The sequence below is a fragment of the Heloderma suspectum genome, chromosome 16, assembly GCF_057233095.1.
Source record: "Heloderma suspectum isolate Gila_16-S chromosome 16, 16-S_ref, whole genome shotgun sequence".
NCBI classification, from domain to species: Eukaryota; Metazoa; Chordata; class Lepidosauria; order Squamata; family Helodermatidae; genus Heloderma; species Heloderma suspectum.
Genome location: NC_139473.1, coordinates 5,197,180 through 5,211,651, shown reverse-complemented (window position 1 = coordinate 5,211,651; position 14,472 = coordinate 5,197,180). Strand labels below are relative to the sequence as shown.

The window sequence follows — 14,472 nt, the reverse complement described above, 5'->3', positions numbered from 1 at the left end:
GACGACAAAGGCACAAGGTTTGCAATAATATCATGCAAGTTAGCAGCAGAGACTAAACCTTTAGTGGAGATCACTGAACTAGGGGCAACCTATGTATACTGAAAAAGAAGTCCCAAAACAAGGACTGCCTTGCTTTCCAGATGTTTCAGCATCTGCCTCTACAGTCAATAATGTGAATGAGCCCATGTCCCTGAAGTTAATACACTTAAAAATGAAACCTTGGCTCCACAGATTCCAATGGGAATTCTCATTAACCATGAAACTTGCTGCATTTTCCCCCCACCCTCAATTATTTATGGTCAACTCCCTGCTTTAGTTCAGCCTAGTCATAAGTAAGGGGTTGAAAAGCTATAGATAGCATTTTATGTTTATTTCTTAACAATCTGGCATTCAAGTCCAACACCCTGTCTGCTATACTATACTGGCATATGTTCTAACCTTCTCTCTGGAACTGAGGGCTAGAAACTTGATGAGTGTTTCAAGAGATAGAGAAGTACAATTTTCTGCCAGATGTATCTTGATGTCAATGTCTCCATGCCACATGCCCAAGAAACGTATTATTTCCCTTTAAATATCAGTTTGCAACAGATACGGAAGAGTATAATAATTCAAAATTGCAATGCAAAAAAAGTGTTCTCAGAGGGCTCTGAAGGGAAATAAAGAAAGCACCAAATATATTATTTTTAAATTAAATACTATTTACATAAAAAATTACATTTCACAAGATACTGCTTTGTATAGGATGTATATATTATCATCAGAATCTTACTTTCTAGATGGATCAGGGACTCAACAAATGCCCCAGCAGAGCAAAATGGGGAGGGGGATAACCCTTTGGGAGGCAGAGGGCTATAATTAGGGAGCATCCCAGCTTTCCATTACCCAAGAGTAGACAACTGGGAGATGGGGATGGAGTTTCCACTTATGGAATGCTCTCTTTTAATCCATCTATTGCACGCTAGAAGCCCCCATGCAACGGACCTCCATCCTAGAGACAAAGGTTCACCACCTTCGCCCAGCACTCGTCAGGACAAGATGACACCTTGCAGCTGACTTGGGACAAAAATCCACTAAATTCTTTGGTCACGCTGTTAAGAGAGAGTGTATTTGCAAAGCCATTGATGTAAAATGTGGTTTGTTTTGTTATTATACACACTAAATAGAGAGGTTTTTATTCCTGGGCTCAGCAACTCCCTCCAGAGGTTTTGATCTACAACTCCCATCATCCCTCACCATTGGCTATGCTGGTTAGGGCTGCTGGGAACTGTAGGCCAAAACATCTGAAGGGCTGCCCACCCCTGATTTTACATGCTGCGATCCCAAAGGGAGTGGAGCTGCTCCATTTGATGCGACTGAACCTTTTGACGACTGCATCTCAATTCACGTTAGGGCATTCACTCTTGTGCCTTCGCCAAACGCCAAGACTGTTATGAGCATGTATCCTAAGAAGAGCAAGTCATGGGTGAGTTAGCAGCAAGATCTAGCATCTTGTAAGAAGCACTTGAGGTTTCAATACACAGAGGAAGGTGAATTTTAACAGAGCAGGCAGGCAGAAGTTACCTCGGAAGTAACTGCCCAGAGGAAGGTTTTAAAGCCACACAATTAAATAGTATCATCACCAGCTTACAACGGGGTTGCAACCATGTGTTGCTGCTGATGGGATACCCTGTTATGTACACAGGCAGAGGTGGCAGTGGATGGAACAGATCTGAATTTGGGGGACTTGACTTCAAATCCTTTTCAGCTCCAAGCTTTCAGGTCCGTATCGCTCTCACAGTAGGAATAGTGCAGCAGATGCCAAAGGGTCCCAGGGTTTCTGCTCACCCACTAACAACATCAACGTGCAAGTAACAGTTCATGGATCTCACCCACGGACAGATCTGTATCCTGAAATTAACCCCCGGACCATACAAAGTCGACCACAGCAAGCAATTTGAGCACTATCCTTGCAGCTGCTGTTCATGCTAATAACGGGATGCCTGAACCATCCCTTCAATTACGGACGTGTTGCTGGCCCAGACTCAAGTTTCCCCTCTGGAAAATGGGAACTACAGTAGCCAACCTCATTGGGGCTGTTTTTGTGGGATCAAAACAAGACTGTAAAACATTTAGTACTAACAATCACAGAGGCAGTCACCTTGCACCATTACAGCCAACCAATAAGCAAGCTCACTAGACATTAGTGACCAAGCGGAGGAAATACATAGATTTGCTGTGTTCTCTCTTTGTTTATCACCCTCCACTTAACTGGAATTTTCCAGGCCCCCTCTTTTGCTGAGAACCTGAGTACTATCTTTTCCAAAGGAAGAGAAAGGCCAACATGAGACCATAAAAAAACATCGGAACAAACAAACCTTTCCGTAGGGAGCTCAGCACCCATACCCTGCCTTCTGTCTTGACCAACGCAGGATATATATATTTCTCACCAGCAGATTGAAACAGATTTGCACAGCGGCTTAACCTACATGAAAGATTTCCACAAACAAGCAGGAGGGAAAAGGAAAGGGGGGGCGGAGACGGAAAAGAATTCACTGAGATGGATGCAAATTAATTCAATTAAAAACAGCCTTATGTTACATGTCAGATACTGGCTGCTTTGCTGCAGAATGCAGATTCACGGCGTCACTGATCAGTGACGCAATGAAACACAAATGCCCCACTACCCTGAAAGCCCTCTATGGCTATCAAACTATCCCCCATGTAGCTCCCTGGGTTTTTCCATCCCCTCATTTGACCATGTGGAGATCTGGGAGCCAATGGGAGACATCCAAAGATAGCCACCCAATGGGTAACTGTTTCATCCACCAAAAATACCAGCAAGTAATCCTTGCCCCCTGTGAAGTGTAACAGACCTCTGAAGCTTGGCAAGGTATCAAAGATGAGATCCCTAACTGGGAAGGGTGACGTGGGTGGCAACCCCAAATTCTGGCCCGCCAAAATTTGTGGACTCTTGTACTGAGTTCTTGGGTCTTTCTAGGAGTAACAGGCTAGCTAGAGAACAGTGAGGGGTAGGGGAGAGGGAACCACACAGGGTAAGGTCTATCAGCTCAAGTATTCACTAGCATGCATGATTATTATCCACATTCTCATGACATAATGCTTCATTTAAATGCAGAAGGATCTCCCCTCTTTCTCCTCTTGTTCCAAGGGCCTCCTAAGGCCAGATGGACAACCTCCGCGAGCCGGAGGTTGCGCTCCCCTACTATGGCTGGCCATTACAGTTGTTACTGCTTTTTATCCCAAAAGCATTACAAGGGTATGTGGGATTAAGACCCTTCAGAAAAGGACTAAGCAACCAGCAGCCAAGGGATGCAAATCTGGCTCCCAGTACAGCCCCAAATCCCAGGGGCCCCTTTATCAATACAACTCAGTCACTATTTCTCCTGTGCAAGTAGAGTCTCCAGGAAAGGGCTCTTTCACACGCACACACACATCATTGTGAGCATACAAGAGGCTCTGGTGCACTTCTCCCTTTGTGTACCCCAGCCGCTGACTCCCGGGTGTGAGCCGAAACTCAGGAAACGGGAGAGAACAGCTGAGGTTCAAAAGGGGAGATGCCTTGTTGTTCACAGTGGGGAGGAAGGGGTTAAGAGTCCTTTCCCTGCTTTCTCAGCACGTGAGTCACGGGACACACACACACACACACACACTACGTTGCCAGCCTTGCAGTCTTCTCTCTCTAGTTGCCAACCAGAGCACAACACTCATTGATGCGTCGAGATATTTTCTTCCCAAAATGTCACCACCACTGGAGACTCCCCTATTGCACTCTGAAGTGAGACTTAAAAAACAAAAACAGCACGGACAATCAAATTTAAAATGTGCACCCCAATCTAGGCCCTCTTCACGCATGAGAGTGGGATGGTTAGAGTTCTTAGCCGCAAGGCTATAAACTGCGATTGCTCCTTCCTTTTGCGTTCATGTGCACCCCCGAAAGTATTTCCCCCGTTTGTTTTCATTATGGTTCGTGCTTCTTTGTTTCCCTTTCTGTGTTTCAACTCCAACCCTCTCTCAGCATGGCTTTGCACCCCTGTAGAGTGGCTACCTGGAGGTCAGAGTATTAGAGCCCAAGATTGCTGTTGAAACATTTTGGGTAAACCCGTTCACTGGGAAACAGGAGACTGGGGTAGGAAAGAGCAGAGCTCAAAGAACTCTAAGGTTCAAAACCTTCCCTCTCAATAAGTTAGTACAAAGACAAAATTCAGAGAAGCTTAAGAAATAAACAAGCAAGGTGCAGATACCAGTCTGGCTGGGGAAATAGCTAGCGAGGCGTTTGGGGCTACAGTCTTGAGATGCAGAGAAAAAAGACAGCCATGAGGTATATATTTTACAGTCCACGAGTTTCAAGCCATGGTTTATCAGGTTTTAAAGGGCAAGGAGGGATCCTGTTTGTATTTTCCACCCACCCTCCCCATCTCTGAAAACGCAGGTCTTCCTTCCCACATGCCAGAACCCCTTGGTTAAAAATGCCCCCGCCCATCCCAAAAGCCAACCTTCAGTTTGTACTGAGACGTCAGTTGTGAAATTGTTTCACCACTGGGTCCATTCCTTCTTTTGTTTTGTTTTAACCAGTGCACAGAGAGGGGGGGGGGGGAGAGAGAGAGAGAGAGAGAAAGAGTGAGAGGAAAGGAAGGGTACCAGAAGTTGACTCATGAACGGATTACAAAAGCAAAGGAGACGGAAGGTATCGGGGCCGGTCACTGGTAAGGATGGTAAAAGGGTGTGTGAGGAAGCATCTCGAGACGACGACAAAGCTCCCAAATGCATGGAACCAAGCAGTTTTCAGTCACTCGCTCATTCTCGGAGATAAATGTTCGATTGGATGGCATTCTCTCTCTTGCGCGGTTTGCAGGCATGCTTCTCCTTGCGGTTCAATCCCAACCGTTATCCTTGATCATGTGTGCTAATTCAATGATGTATTTACCTTCTTTATACTTTTGACTGCTTTCAAACGCGTGTTCCTTTGAAACAAAAGAGAGGGCAGGAAAAAAAGAGGGAGTAGGGAGAGTCTTTATTGTAAAGGTTTACACCCAGGCTTTCAATCAAGCGATCTCCGAGGCGGTTCTCATTGCAACAGATTAAAACAAGCACGAGAATAAAATACAAAGCAGTTACGATAACCGAAGTCAACACGACAGCATTCATGTCAAAAGTAGCACACTGACACTCCACTGAAAGTTAAAGCTTTTACCCAATGGCTAAAACAGGGATGCGAAACCTGCAGCCCACAAAGCTAATCTGGCCCATGGAGGTTTCCCACGAGGCCTGCAGATCGCCTGTTATCTCTGATCTGTGAGATAATAGCGAGGACTCTCCGGCATGCCGTTCTCCCTCCAGTTAGTCGGCCCTGCTAACTGGACCCAGGTGAGTCAAGTTACCGGTTATGGTTATCACGTACCATGGCAAAACCAAACAGGTACCAGAAGCCACCAGAAGCTTTAAACGTTTTCAGGAAATTCTGGACTCTTCCTGGAATGTGGCCAACAGAGATTGGGGGGAGGGCATGGGGTTGAACAGGGTTAGAAACACATGAAGCTGTTTCACACTGAGAAAGGCAAAGGTCCCACTTAGCCCAGTACTGTCTACACTGACTGACAGCAGTCTTCCAGGATTTCTGACAGGTCTTCCCCAGAGATGCTGGGTACAGTCCTGAGACCTTCTCCACGCAAAGCATGTACTTTGCCACTGAACTATGGCCTCTCCCCTATGAACATAGGACGTTGCCTTACAGAGCAAACTTATACTCCCTAGGTTTGGGGGTTATATGATATTAGGGGTGTACGAACCCCACTTACCAGTCTGCTCCGTGGTCCACTGGGGGGGGGAGGCGATCCGTCCCTCCCCCTGGAATCCTCCCCAGCCAATTCCGCTCCGCAGCGAGTCCACGGAACCACTGGACAGGCCCATCCGCAGCCGGACTTCCGTCCGCTGCCAGGCTGCGGATGCCATTTGTGTCCCTGCTCTTTTCATGATAGGCTACGTAAATATTTATGTAGCCTATCACCGAAAAGAGCAGGGACACAAATGGCGTCGGCTACACCAGACGCCATTTGCGTCCACAGTCTGGGGCAATGGACGGATGGCAGCGGACGGACCCGGACTGGCCGGCAGCAGGTAGGGTCTGTCCCGACTTTAGTTCGTGTGGTGGCAGGGGGGAGCAGTCCGTTCCACCATGGACTCCGGGGGATTTAGAATCCGGCCTCATTGGAGTCCGTGGTGGATTTCTCCGCCATCCCTATATGATATACTGAGCTCGGGTTACTGAGCTCCCCGCCCACTCCCCTTTGCAGCCAGTGTGGAGAGAACCATGCTGGCTGCCTCTCCAAGGGTGCAACGGGGCAGTTCTGTGGGCAGGGAGGGGAGGCCAGCTTACAAAGAATCCTCCGACCTCCCCATCTTCTCCCCCTCCCACTCTTCAGAGCCCCAGCTAGACTGGCGATAAAGCCCATTTAGCAGAAATGCAGAGCTCTGCTTAGGATGCTCATCAGCCTCTGAGTTCGGAGGCTGACGGGCATCCTGAAAGGATTGTGCCCTTATCCTACATACCAGGGGTGCAGAACCTGCTTCTATTGCAATGAAACTCTTGGGGGCCGCATTCCAATGGTGGGTGGGGCCAAAGGCAAAAGGGGTGGGGCTGAAGACAAAAAGGAGGGGGGAATACAAAAAAATAAAATGCCAGCATATTTCAGCTTAAAGCTCTTCCTGCCAGTAACTCAGGTTTTAGGAGAGGCATTTCAACCTTTCAGAATGGGGAAAAAACTGCACAAAAGCCGGGAAGCCACCAAACGATTGGTGGTTGGGGGGATGGGGCGGGGCGGGGCCAGCTGGGGAACCCCCGATTGGGACCTCAGGTGAGCTGGATATGGCCCCTGTTCCTGAGGTTCTGCCCCCTGCCATGTACAGTACAATACTTTGGACACTGAAAAATGCTAGAGAAACTAATAATGAAAATAATGGGTGGCTACCAGCCTTTTCTGCTGGGGCACCCGGAGAGGCTTGTCTGGCATCTACATCGGGCTCTTTCTGTTGCCAGGTGAAGACCTTTTCATTTTCCCAGGCTTTTTAGCCTTCGTTTTAAATATGTCATTGTATTTTAAACCTCTGCATTGCTGCTAGGTTTTATTCTGGCTTTACTTTTATACTATAGTTTTACACTTTTAAATCTTGTATTGTATTTGATGCTATATTTTGTCGTTTTAATTGCTGTGAACCACCCAGAAAGCTTCGGCTATTGGGTGTTATAGAAATGTAAGAAGTCAGTAAAATAAAATAAACTTCTTTTTCTAAAAAATGGTTTGTAGTATCTCCATGCTCCAGGGTCCTTTTTAAACACTTGTGCAATGCAGAGCTTCAGAAGGAAATTTATATTGGTTCGTTTTTGTTCCAAACTGCCCAGCCAGGTTTTAGAAATATAATCTCATGGTTCAAAGGGCTGGGGTTTTAGTGCCTGGCCGGTGTGAGCTCTCTCCAGCTCCCTTTCTGTGACAGGATCAAGCTGATGGATTTATTCCAGAGGCTAAATTTTGCTCCCAGCCACAGTCCACTTGCCAGTCACCCAACCTAGACTGCTGCCTTGCTGAAGCAAAGGGCACCTTTGGGCATGACCACGTGCTTGAATGCATGTCTGCTTTGGCAGCTGGCCAGGATGTGTGCAGCCAGAATGCATGCCTGGGGGGGCCGTCACCAAATTAAAGACACCTTCCTTTAAACTGATAGATTAAATCGATGGCAGCACAATCCTAGGCCTGTCTGCTAGGCTGTGAGCCCTGCTGATGTCACGGGAATTATTCCCTAGCAAGAGTGCAAAAGCGTAGGCTGCAATCAGATACCCATGGAATTCAGTGGGGCTTACTCCCGAGGAGACGTGACCAGGATTGTGGTGTAAGGTAAAATAATTCTGCATGATTTTGTGTATGTATAAAACTTCTCTGAAAGAAACGCGTGCGCACGCACGCACGTGCACACGGGTTTTATGTCATGCATACATTTAATTGCGGGTACCATCTTAGGCGGGGCCGGCGTCAAGGGTAGGCGCGGTCAGGCACCTGCCAAGGGCCCACACCACAGCAGGGGCCCCCCAACAAGAACCCCCCTGGATTTGCTCCTCCTCTTCACCGCTGCAACCCGAGTGCTTACCTGTCTCTCGCTCTGGCCCAGGCAGCGGCGGTGGTGAGAAAGAGGAGCAGTGGATGCCACTCCCTACTTGCTCCCCAACCTGGTGTCCACCAGATGCTTTTGGACCACAACTCCCAGCATTCCTGACCACTAGCCATGCTGGCTGTGGCTGATGGGAGCTGAAGTCCAACACATATGGAGGGCACCAAGCTGAGGAAGGCGCGTGTAACCTTTGCTTGTTTTCAGCTGCCTGTGAATGGTCTTTTGAAAGTTAAACGTAAGAATGTAATGTAAGAACTTAAGATGATCCATGCTGGATCAGAGCAAGGTCCATCTAGTCCAGCATTCTGTTCACATCGGCTGCCCACGGGAAGCCCACAAATAGGACATGAATGAAACAGCATCCTCCCCACTCCCACGTTCCCCAGCAACTGGTGTACATAGGCACACTGCTTCTGATGCTGAAGGTAGCATGTAGCCATATGCTACATAAGGCCATCAAGAGCCAACTAGTAGCTCTTGATGGCCTTATCCTCCATTCATTTGTCCAGTCTCTTGTAACACCATCCAAATTGGTGGCCCTCGCTCCATCTTGTGGACGTGAGTTTCACAGTTTACCTCTGCGCTGTGTGAAGAAGTCCTTCCTTTTGTCTGTCCCGAATCTCCCAACGTTCAGCTTCACATGATGACCCCATTGGGTGCTGGTATTATGCGAGAGGGAGAAAAATGTCTCCCTGTCCACTTCCTCCACACCAGGCATAACTTTGTACATCTCTAGTATTTCCTTCCTGTTATCTGTCCTGAATTTCTTACCAATAAAAAAAATGTTTTATTGTTTTGATGGCATTGTCTTGCTGTTAGGATTACTTTCACTCATGCCTACTGTACGCCACTCTGCTGTCTGTGAAGATGAAGGATGAACTAAAACTATTTTAAAGACGTAAAAAATAAAGATGTCCGTGAACCAGCTCCCTGAAGGTTGAAATCCACTAGTACAGGGTAATTTTTCAGCCATTCTGTTCTGCAAAGCAACCGGGCAGCTGTTGCTTATTTGTTATGGAGCATCCAGAAATATTTTCTAAGAATAGAACTGCTGTTGTTGAGGTATCACATTTTCCGGTCACTCAATCCAGAAATGATGGGTGGTGGGAAAACGCAATTCCACCACTGACGGAACCACCACGTAAAAGGGGATAGAGGAGGGGTCAGCAACTAGATGTTTTGGATCTAGTTTGGATCAGCCAGCATGGCCAGGGATTATGGGAGCTGTAGTCCAAAACATCTGGAGGGCACCAGGTTGCTTGCCCTGGGATAGAGTAACATTAACCAAAAAAAACACCCCAACCGCAAACAAACATGGATACTCACATATTTCCAGCCCAGCGTGGTTTTGCAGTTTTCACAGTAAATGTCAGCGACCGCATGTAGTCCCGTTAGCAAAACCCGCTCCTCCGCAGGGCCACACCCCACGTTAACTCTACAAACAAAGGGGAGGGAAGAGAAAAGGGGACATTATTCAGAGACCACATTCCTATGCCAATTTCTGTGGAGCAGTGAATTACGCTTGTCACAAATCATCCCTATATTGCAGGTGTGCTGAACCTCAGACCCACAGGGGTCCCCAGACGGCCACACACCCTTCCCCCAATCGTTTAGTGGGTTCTTGGCTTTTGTGCACATCCCTTCCTCCATTCTAAATGGCTGAAATGCCTCTCCCAAGGCTTAATTACTAGCCGGAAGGGATTTAAGCTAAAGTATGCTAGTATTTCTGCTTGCCTTCAGCCTCACTTTCCACTGGAATGTGGCCCCTGAGAGCTTCTCAGAAATCGAATGTGGCCCCTCAGGTTGAAAGAGGTTCAACACCCCTGCTGCATGCACCTCTGAAGCGCGGGTGATGGGATTTGTCTGAGCAACCAGTGGAGTGTTGTACACCAATATAGGATTTGGGGGCAGCTCCCCATATTACAATCGCTGTGGGAAGCACCCGTGTTTCCTGCAGCAATATACATAACCTGCGGACCTCTCTTATGTGTGTATGTACGCGTCTTTAAAAACACAGTGTCTAATAATTACCAGTTTCTAATTATCAAAATGCCCTGAGCTCTGTGGGAACCAGATTTCAGCTTTCTAGGCCTTGTGGTAGTATCCTAACAATTTCAACACCTCACAGAATTGATGGGGGGTGGGGGAAACAGGCGTCTTCATGGATGTGGCAATACTTAAGAAAACGCCATTATTATGGACACAGCAGATGCATGGCAGCTTGAAGAGCACTTTACAGATTTAATTCCGCACCTTAATTTTTGATCTCCCAAGTATTCCCAGGGCTGTGTGTTGCACTCACAATGAGCTCCCCGAAAGAATGCCGCATCCGGAGCAGCTCAGAGCGCCAGCAAAACTCTAGCGCATAAGATAGCAAAGATGGGCTTAAGCTGCAAACGCATCCACAAGGCCTGTTGTAGTGTCAAAAGCTGGAAGGGTCATTTAAGCAGGATTTCCATAGGACGGGGGGCAAAGTTTCACTGTCCTGCACAGGTCTCTGTCATGCCCCCCCCCCCCAGCTCAAATATGCTGAACTATATAAACAATGCATCCATTTATCCAGGATTCAGAATTTATACAAATCTAAGAGCAGACCAAGGACAGACCAAGGGTCCAACTTGTCTCGAATCTTTCTTCTCATGGTGGTCCACCAGATGCCCACAATCAGGCGCTGGTTCTTCTCAGGTACGCTGCCTCAGCGCTAGTATTTTGGGTCTCACCCCTTTTGCTTTTGGGCCCACCCACCACTGGGATGTGGCCCCTGAGAGCTTCTGCGTAATTCAACGTGGCCCTCAGACATTCCGCATCCCTGATTTGGAAACCTGATATCCTCTTCCGAGAATTTGTCAGATCCCCTTGGAAATGCACCTTGTCACGGAAGCTGGCTAACTTTGACACAGGATTTCATGTCACGGGGAGGAGGGAGGGAAGTCGTGTGTGCGTCAGAAAAATGTTGTGCACCGGTAACTTAAACGCTTCTGTGATGTTTTACAACAACAACAACAGCAACAAAAACGCAAGACACTCACACGGAGTTGAAGAGATAGGCCCGCCCTTGGCTTCCTTGGAAAGACTGCAAGGCAAGCAAAAAATAAAATAAAATAGAAAAATCAATTAAAGCTGGTACGGTAAAAAGCCACCTTGCCAACAAACAAAAATTGGCACAGTTCCCTGATAAAATCGCTGGCAGTGATAGTCTCCATGGCAGCTCCAGGATTTTTTATTTTTTTTATTTTTGTGGGGGGGGGGGAGCCATCCCCTAGTCCAGCTCCTTCCACATTGCCCCTTAAACCAGAAGAAGCGGAAACTCTCTCTTGGTTCTGCCTCTGAACTTCGAGTGCTCTCTGCAAAGCAAAACCAACCCCCACAATGGCCCTGTAGGGACGAAAGACCCCCAGCAAAACGCCCAACTCCACCGCCCTCTGGAGCAGTTACAGGGAAAGAGAAACGGCGTTCAAGGCAACGTACATCCTTGCAGTCCGTAGGTCAGAAAAAGCACCAAGCAGAGCATCGGGAGAAGACAGGAATATATGAGACAGAGATCTGCGCAGGGTGTGGAGGAGGAAAAGAGAGAGAGAGAAACTCAAATTCTTGTTTTGAGAGAGGAAAGAATGCTTCATTTACACTGGGCAGCGCTTCTAAAACTAAAAATAAAAAGGGCATGCAGTATTTCCAGGTCCTGGAGGACCATGTACTTAATTCGCAAAACCAAATCTCAGTCCTTCTGATCCCAGGGCTTTTTTTAAAATGAACAGTTGCCAAAAAAGGAATTCAGGAACCATCTACCTCCAGCATGTTCTGGTGTCAAACATCATCTGCAGACAGCTCTCAGCTGCCAGGCACCTTTTGAGCTCTTGCCAGCCAATCAGATGACCCATTACAGAATGGCCTGCCTACAACAAATGGACTCCGCCCCCATTTAAAGGCCCAGCGTCCCCTGTTTGTGAAATCCTTCCCAACCAAGATTTGCAAGGAGGGACACAGAACCATCCCTCCCTCCAGGGTTGGATGTTTTTCCAAAGAAGCATTTGGTTTGCATTAGTGGCAAGAAAATGCTCTATGTCATGCAAAGGTTCTGAAAGCCCACACACTCTTTGTGAAGCATGTTAAAAACAGGACATAACAAGCTAGACTATGGAAAACAAGCAACTCCTGTCCTAAACATTCTTCTTCAACTCCCACCCCAAACCAGCTCAAGAGAAATAGGATGGATTGGGTCTTGAGTTTCTCATGAAAAGAGCCAAGAATATTTCCTCCGCTGCTAACTGGAAGGAAGCCACCTCATACCTCTAACAGAACAATCACTTTCTTCAACATCTAGACTACGGTACGCCAGCATTACGAGCCAAACCTTGCAGTGTCCAAAGTCACTGGCCCATAAAAAATTCTGATGAGCCTGTCTGCCTATACAGACTTTCTACTATACAGTGTTTATCATCAAAAGAACAAATCACCTTCAGATTAAAAGAAATATATTAAAAATCCTTGACTGCCTGGTCACCTGGCGGGGGGGGGGGGAACGTCTGGCTCACCAAAGGAGACTAAATGCAGTCGACATCATCTCCCATATCAAAGAGGGTGGTCTGAGGCTGGGAGACAATGGCTTGCTTAAGACCACCTGTGAACGAGGTGATGTTTTAAACTGGGGGACTGCTCAGTTCATTCTCCGGACCGCTCGAGAGTAAAAAACAGGAAACGTTTGGCCCCCAGCCTGCGAAAGCTGGCTACGAATTAAGTGGCTACCTAGTGACACCAAATCCACGTGATTTCATGGCTCCTTAACCCAGCTCCTCCTCCTCCAAGTCTCTGTGCTACAAACAGGAGACAAAGCTAAGCGAGAGACTAAGGAATAATTCAGTTGCAGCTATTCTCTCTCTCTCTCTCTCTCCACAGCAGGGTTTTCAGATGTCTAAAAAAACCCACATATTTGTTTAGCCCCAGAGAAGAACCCAAGTACCATAGAAACACTTAGCAGATTGCAGATTCAAAAGGTCATAGCCAAAGCGGTTGATCCCCCTCAGGTCAGAAGAATGATTCAGATCTATTTTTAATCAGCCGTTCCCTCGTCCCTTTTACTCACCACCGCCCACCAGTTTGGAGGCTCCAAACTGGTCCATGGGATTTTTTTCCACCCCCACCCCCCTCCCCTGTTTGCAAACTTGTAGAGAAAGGGGGCAGGGAGAGGCAGAAAATAAGGTATTTTGTGTGAAAATAAAGTGGAAAAGTAAAATCAGTCCCCCAAATTACAAGTGGCACGTCAGTTTATAAATACGTACGTACACCCACTGAAGAAAGACCCTCCCCAGTAAGCGGCCCTACTAGATCAAGCCATAAAAATCTTTGTCCCTCAGAGATGATTTCAAATCAAAATGCATTATTTACGTGTGTTGATATGTCATCATTTGGAAGGTACCGCTTTGAGCTTTTGCCTCTCCTCTAGCCTCAGGCGGTTAACTTCTCTCTTAGGATCTACCCAATAGAGAGGGGCTGTAGCTTAGAGGTGCAGCACTTGCTTTGCATGCAGAAGGTCCCAGATTTGTTCCCCGGCATCTCCAGGCAGGGCTGGGAAACCCCCTGTCTGAAACCCCAGAGAGCTGCCGTTGCCAATCAGTGTCAACAGTACTGAGCTTTCGGCAAAGCTGGTGGAACGGCCCTGCTCTCCCTTTCATCTCCTGCTGTACAGCCTGCTGGAATGGATGCTCGTGATGAGAGCCGAGGGCAGAGGAGCTTTCTGCAGTCATCTCTGTTTTCCATTCCATAGGCCACCCTCCATATGGGGATCACTTTCAAAACAGCAACCCTCCCCCCACAATATATTTGTAGGTCATAAACAGGTAGCCATGTTGGCCTGTTTGAACAAACTGTACCCACTAGCCCACTGGCCAAATTCAGCCTGCCTGCAGAATGGAATGGAATACTCTCAAAAAAGACATGGCTGGCTGGAACACTGAACAGGAGCCCTGCCGCACTGCAACATTGTGTTGTAGTGCTCACTTCCTTATCTATACGTTAGTAAAATTATTACCCTGCTAACTAGTCCATGGGGGAGTTCGAAGTGACTTTCTATTAAATATAAATATATAAATCAAGGGGGAAAACCTTCAATCCATTAAAAAAAAAAAGAATCTAAACTCATGCGCTATATAAATACAGGCCTAGCAGTCTCCCCTGTGTGAACTGAGAGCGTGCCTTGAGTGAGCCCGAAGAGTCCTCCAAATTGGCTGTTTCAGACAAGCCTGTCGGCTGTGACGGAAATTCTCCAGAAGGGACCCCTGATAAGGGAGACCCACAAATGTAGCTTGAACTCCACACATC

The 14,472-nt window shown here is 47.3% G+C and overlaps 1 protein-coding gene across 3 annotated transcripts in view; it reads right to left on the bottom strand.

Moving 5' to 3' along the window:
* Positions 1-730: 730 nt before the first annotated feature.
* YPEL2 (yippee like 2) overlaps positions 731-14,472 on the bottom strand; it is a 58,677-nt gene continuing 44,935 nt past the window's right edge. The window contains exons 3-7 of one of the 3 annotated variants that reach the window (XR_014786166.1): positions 11,187-11,230; positions 9,484-9,592; positions 4,925-4,961; positions 2,355-2,461; positions 731-1,442 (exon numbers count right to left, since the gene is read on the bottom strand). Coding sequence is in view for 2 of the 3 variants with exons in the window: in XM_084823021.1 (XP_084679147.1) it covers positions 9,373-9,592; positions 11,187-11,230 (264 nt within the window). In the remaining variant the exon portion in view is untranslated. Of the gene's footprint in view, positions 1,443-2,354; positions 2,462-4,329; positions 4,962-9,282; positions 9,593-11,186; positions 11,231-14,472 lie in introns of those variants that run through there. The other 2 variants (XM_084823019.1, XM_084823021.1) reach the window with 2 other exon arrangements.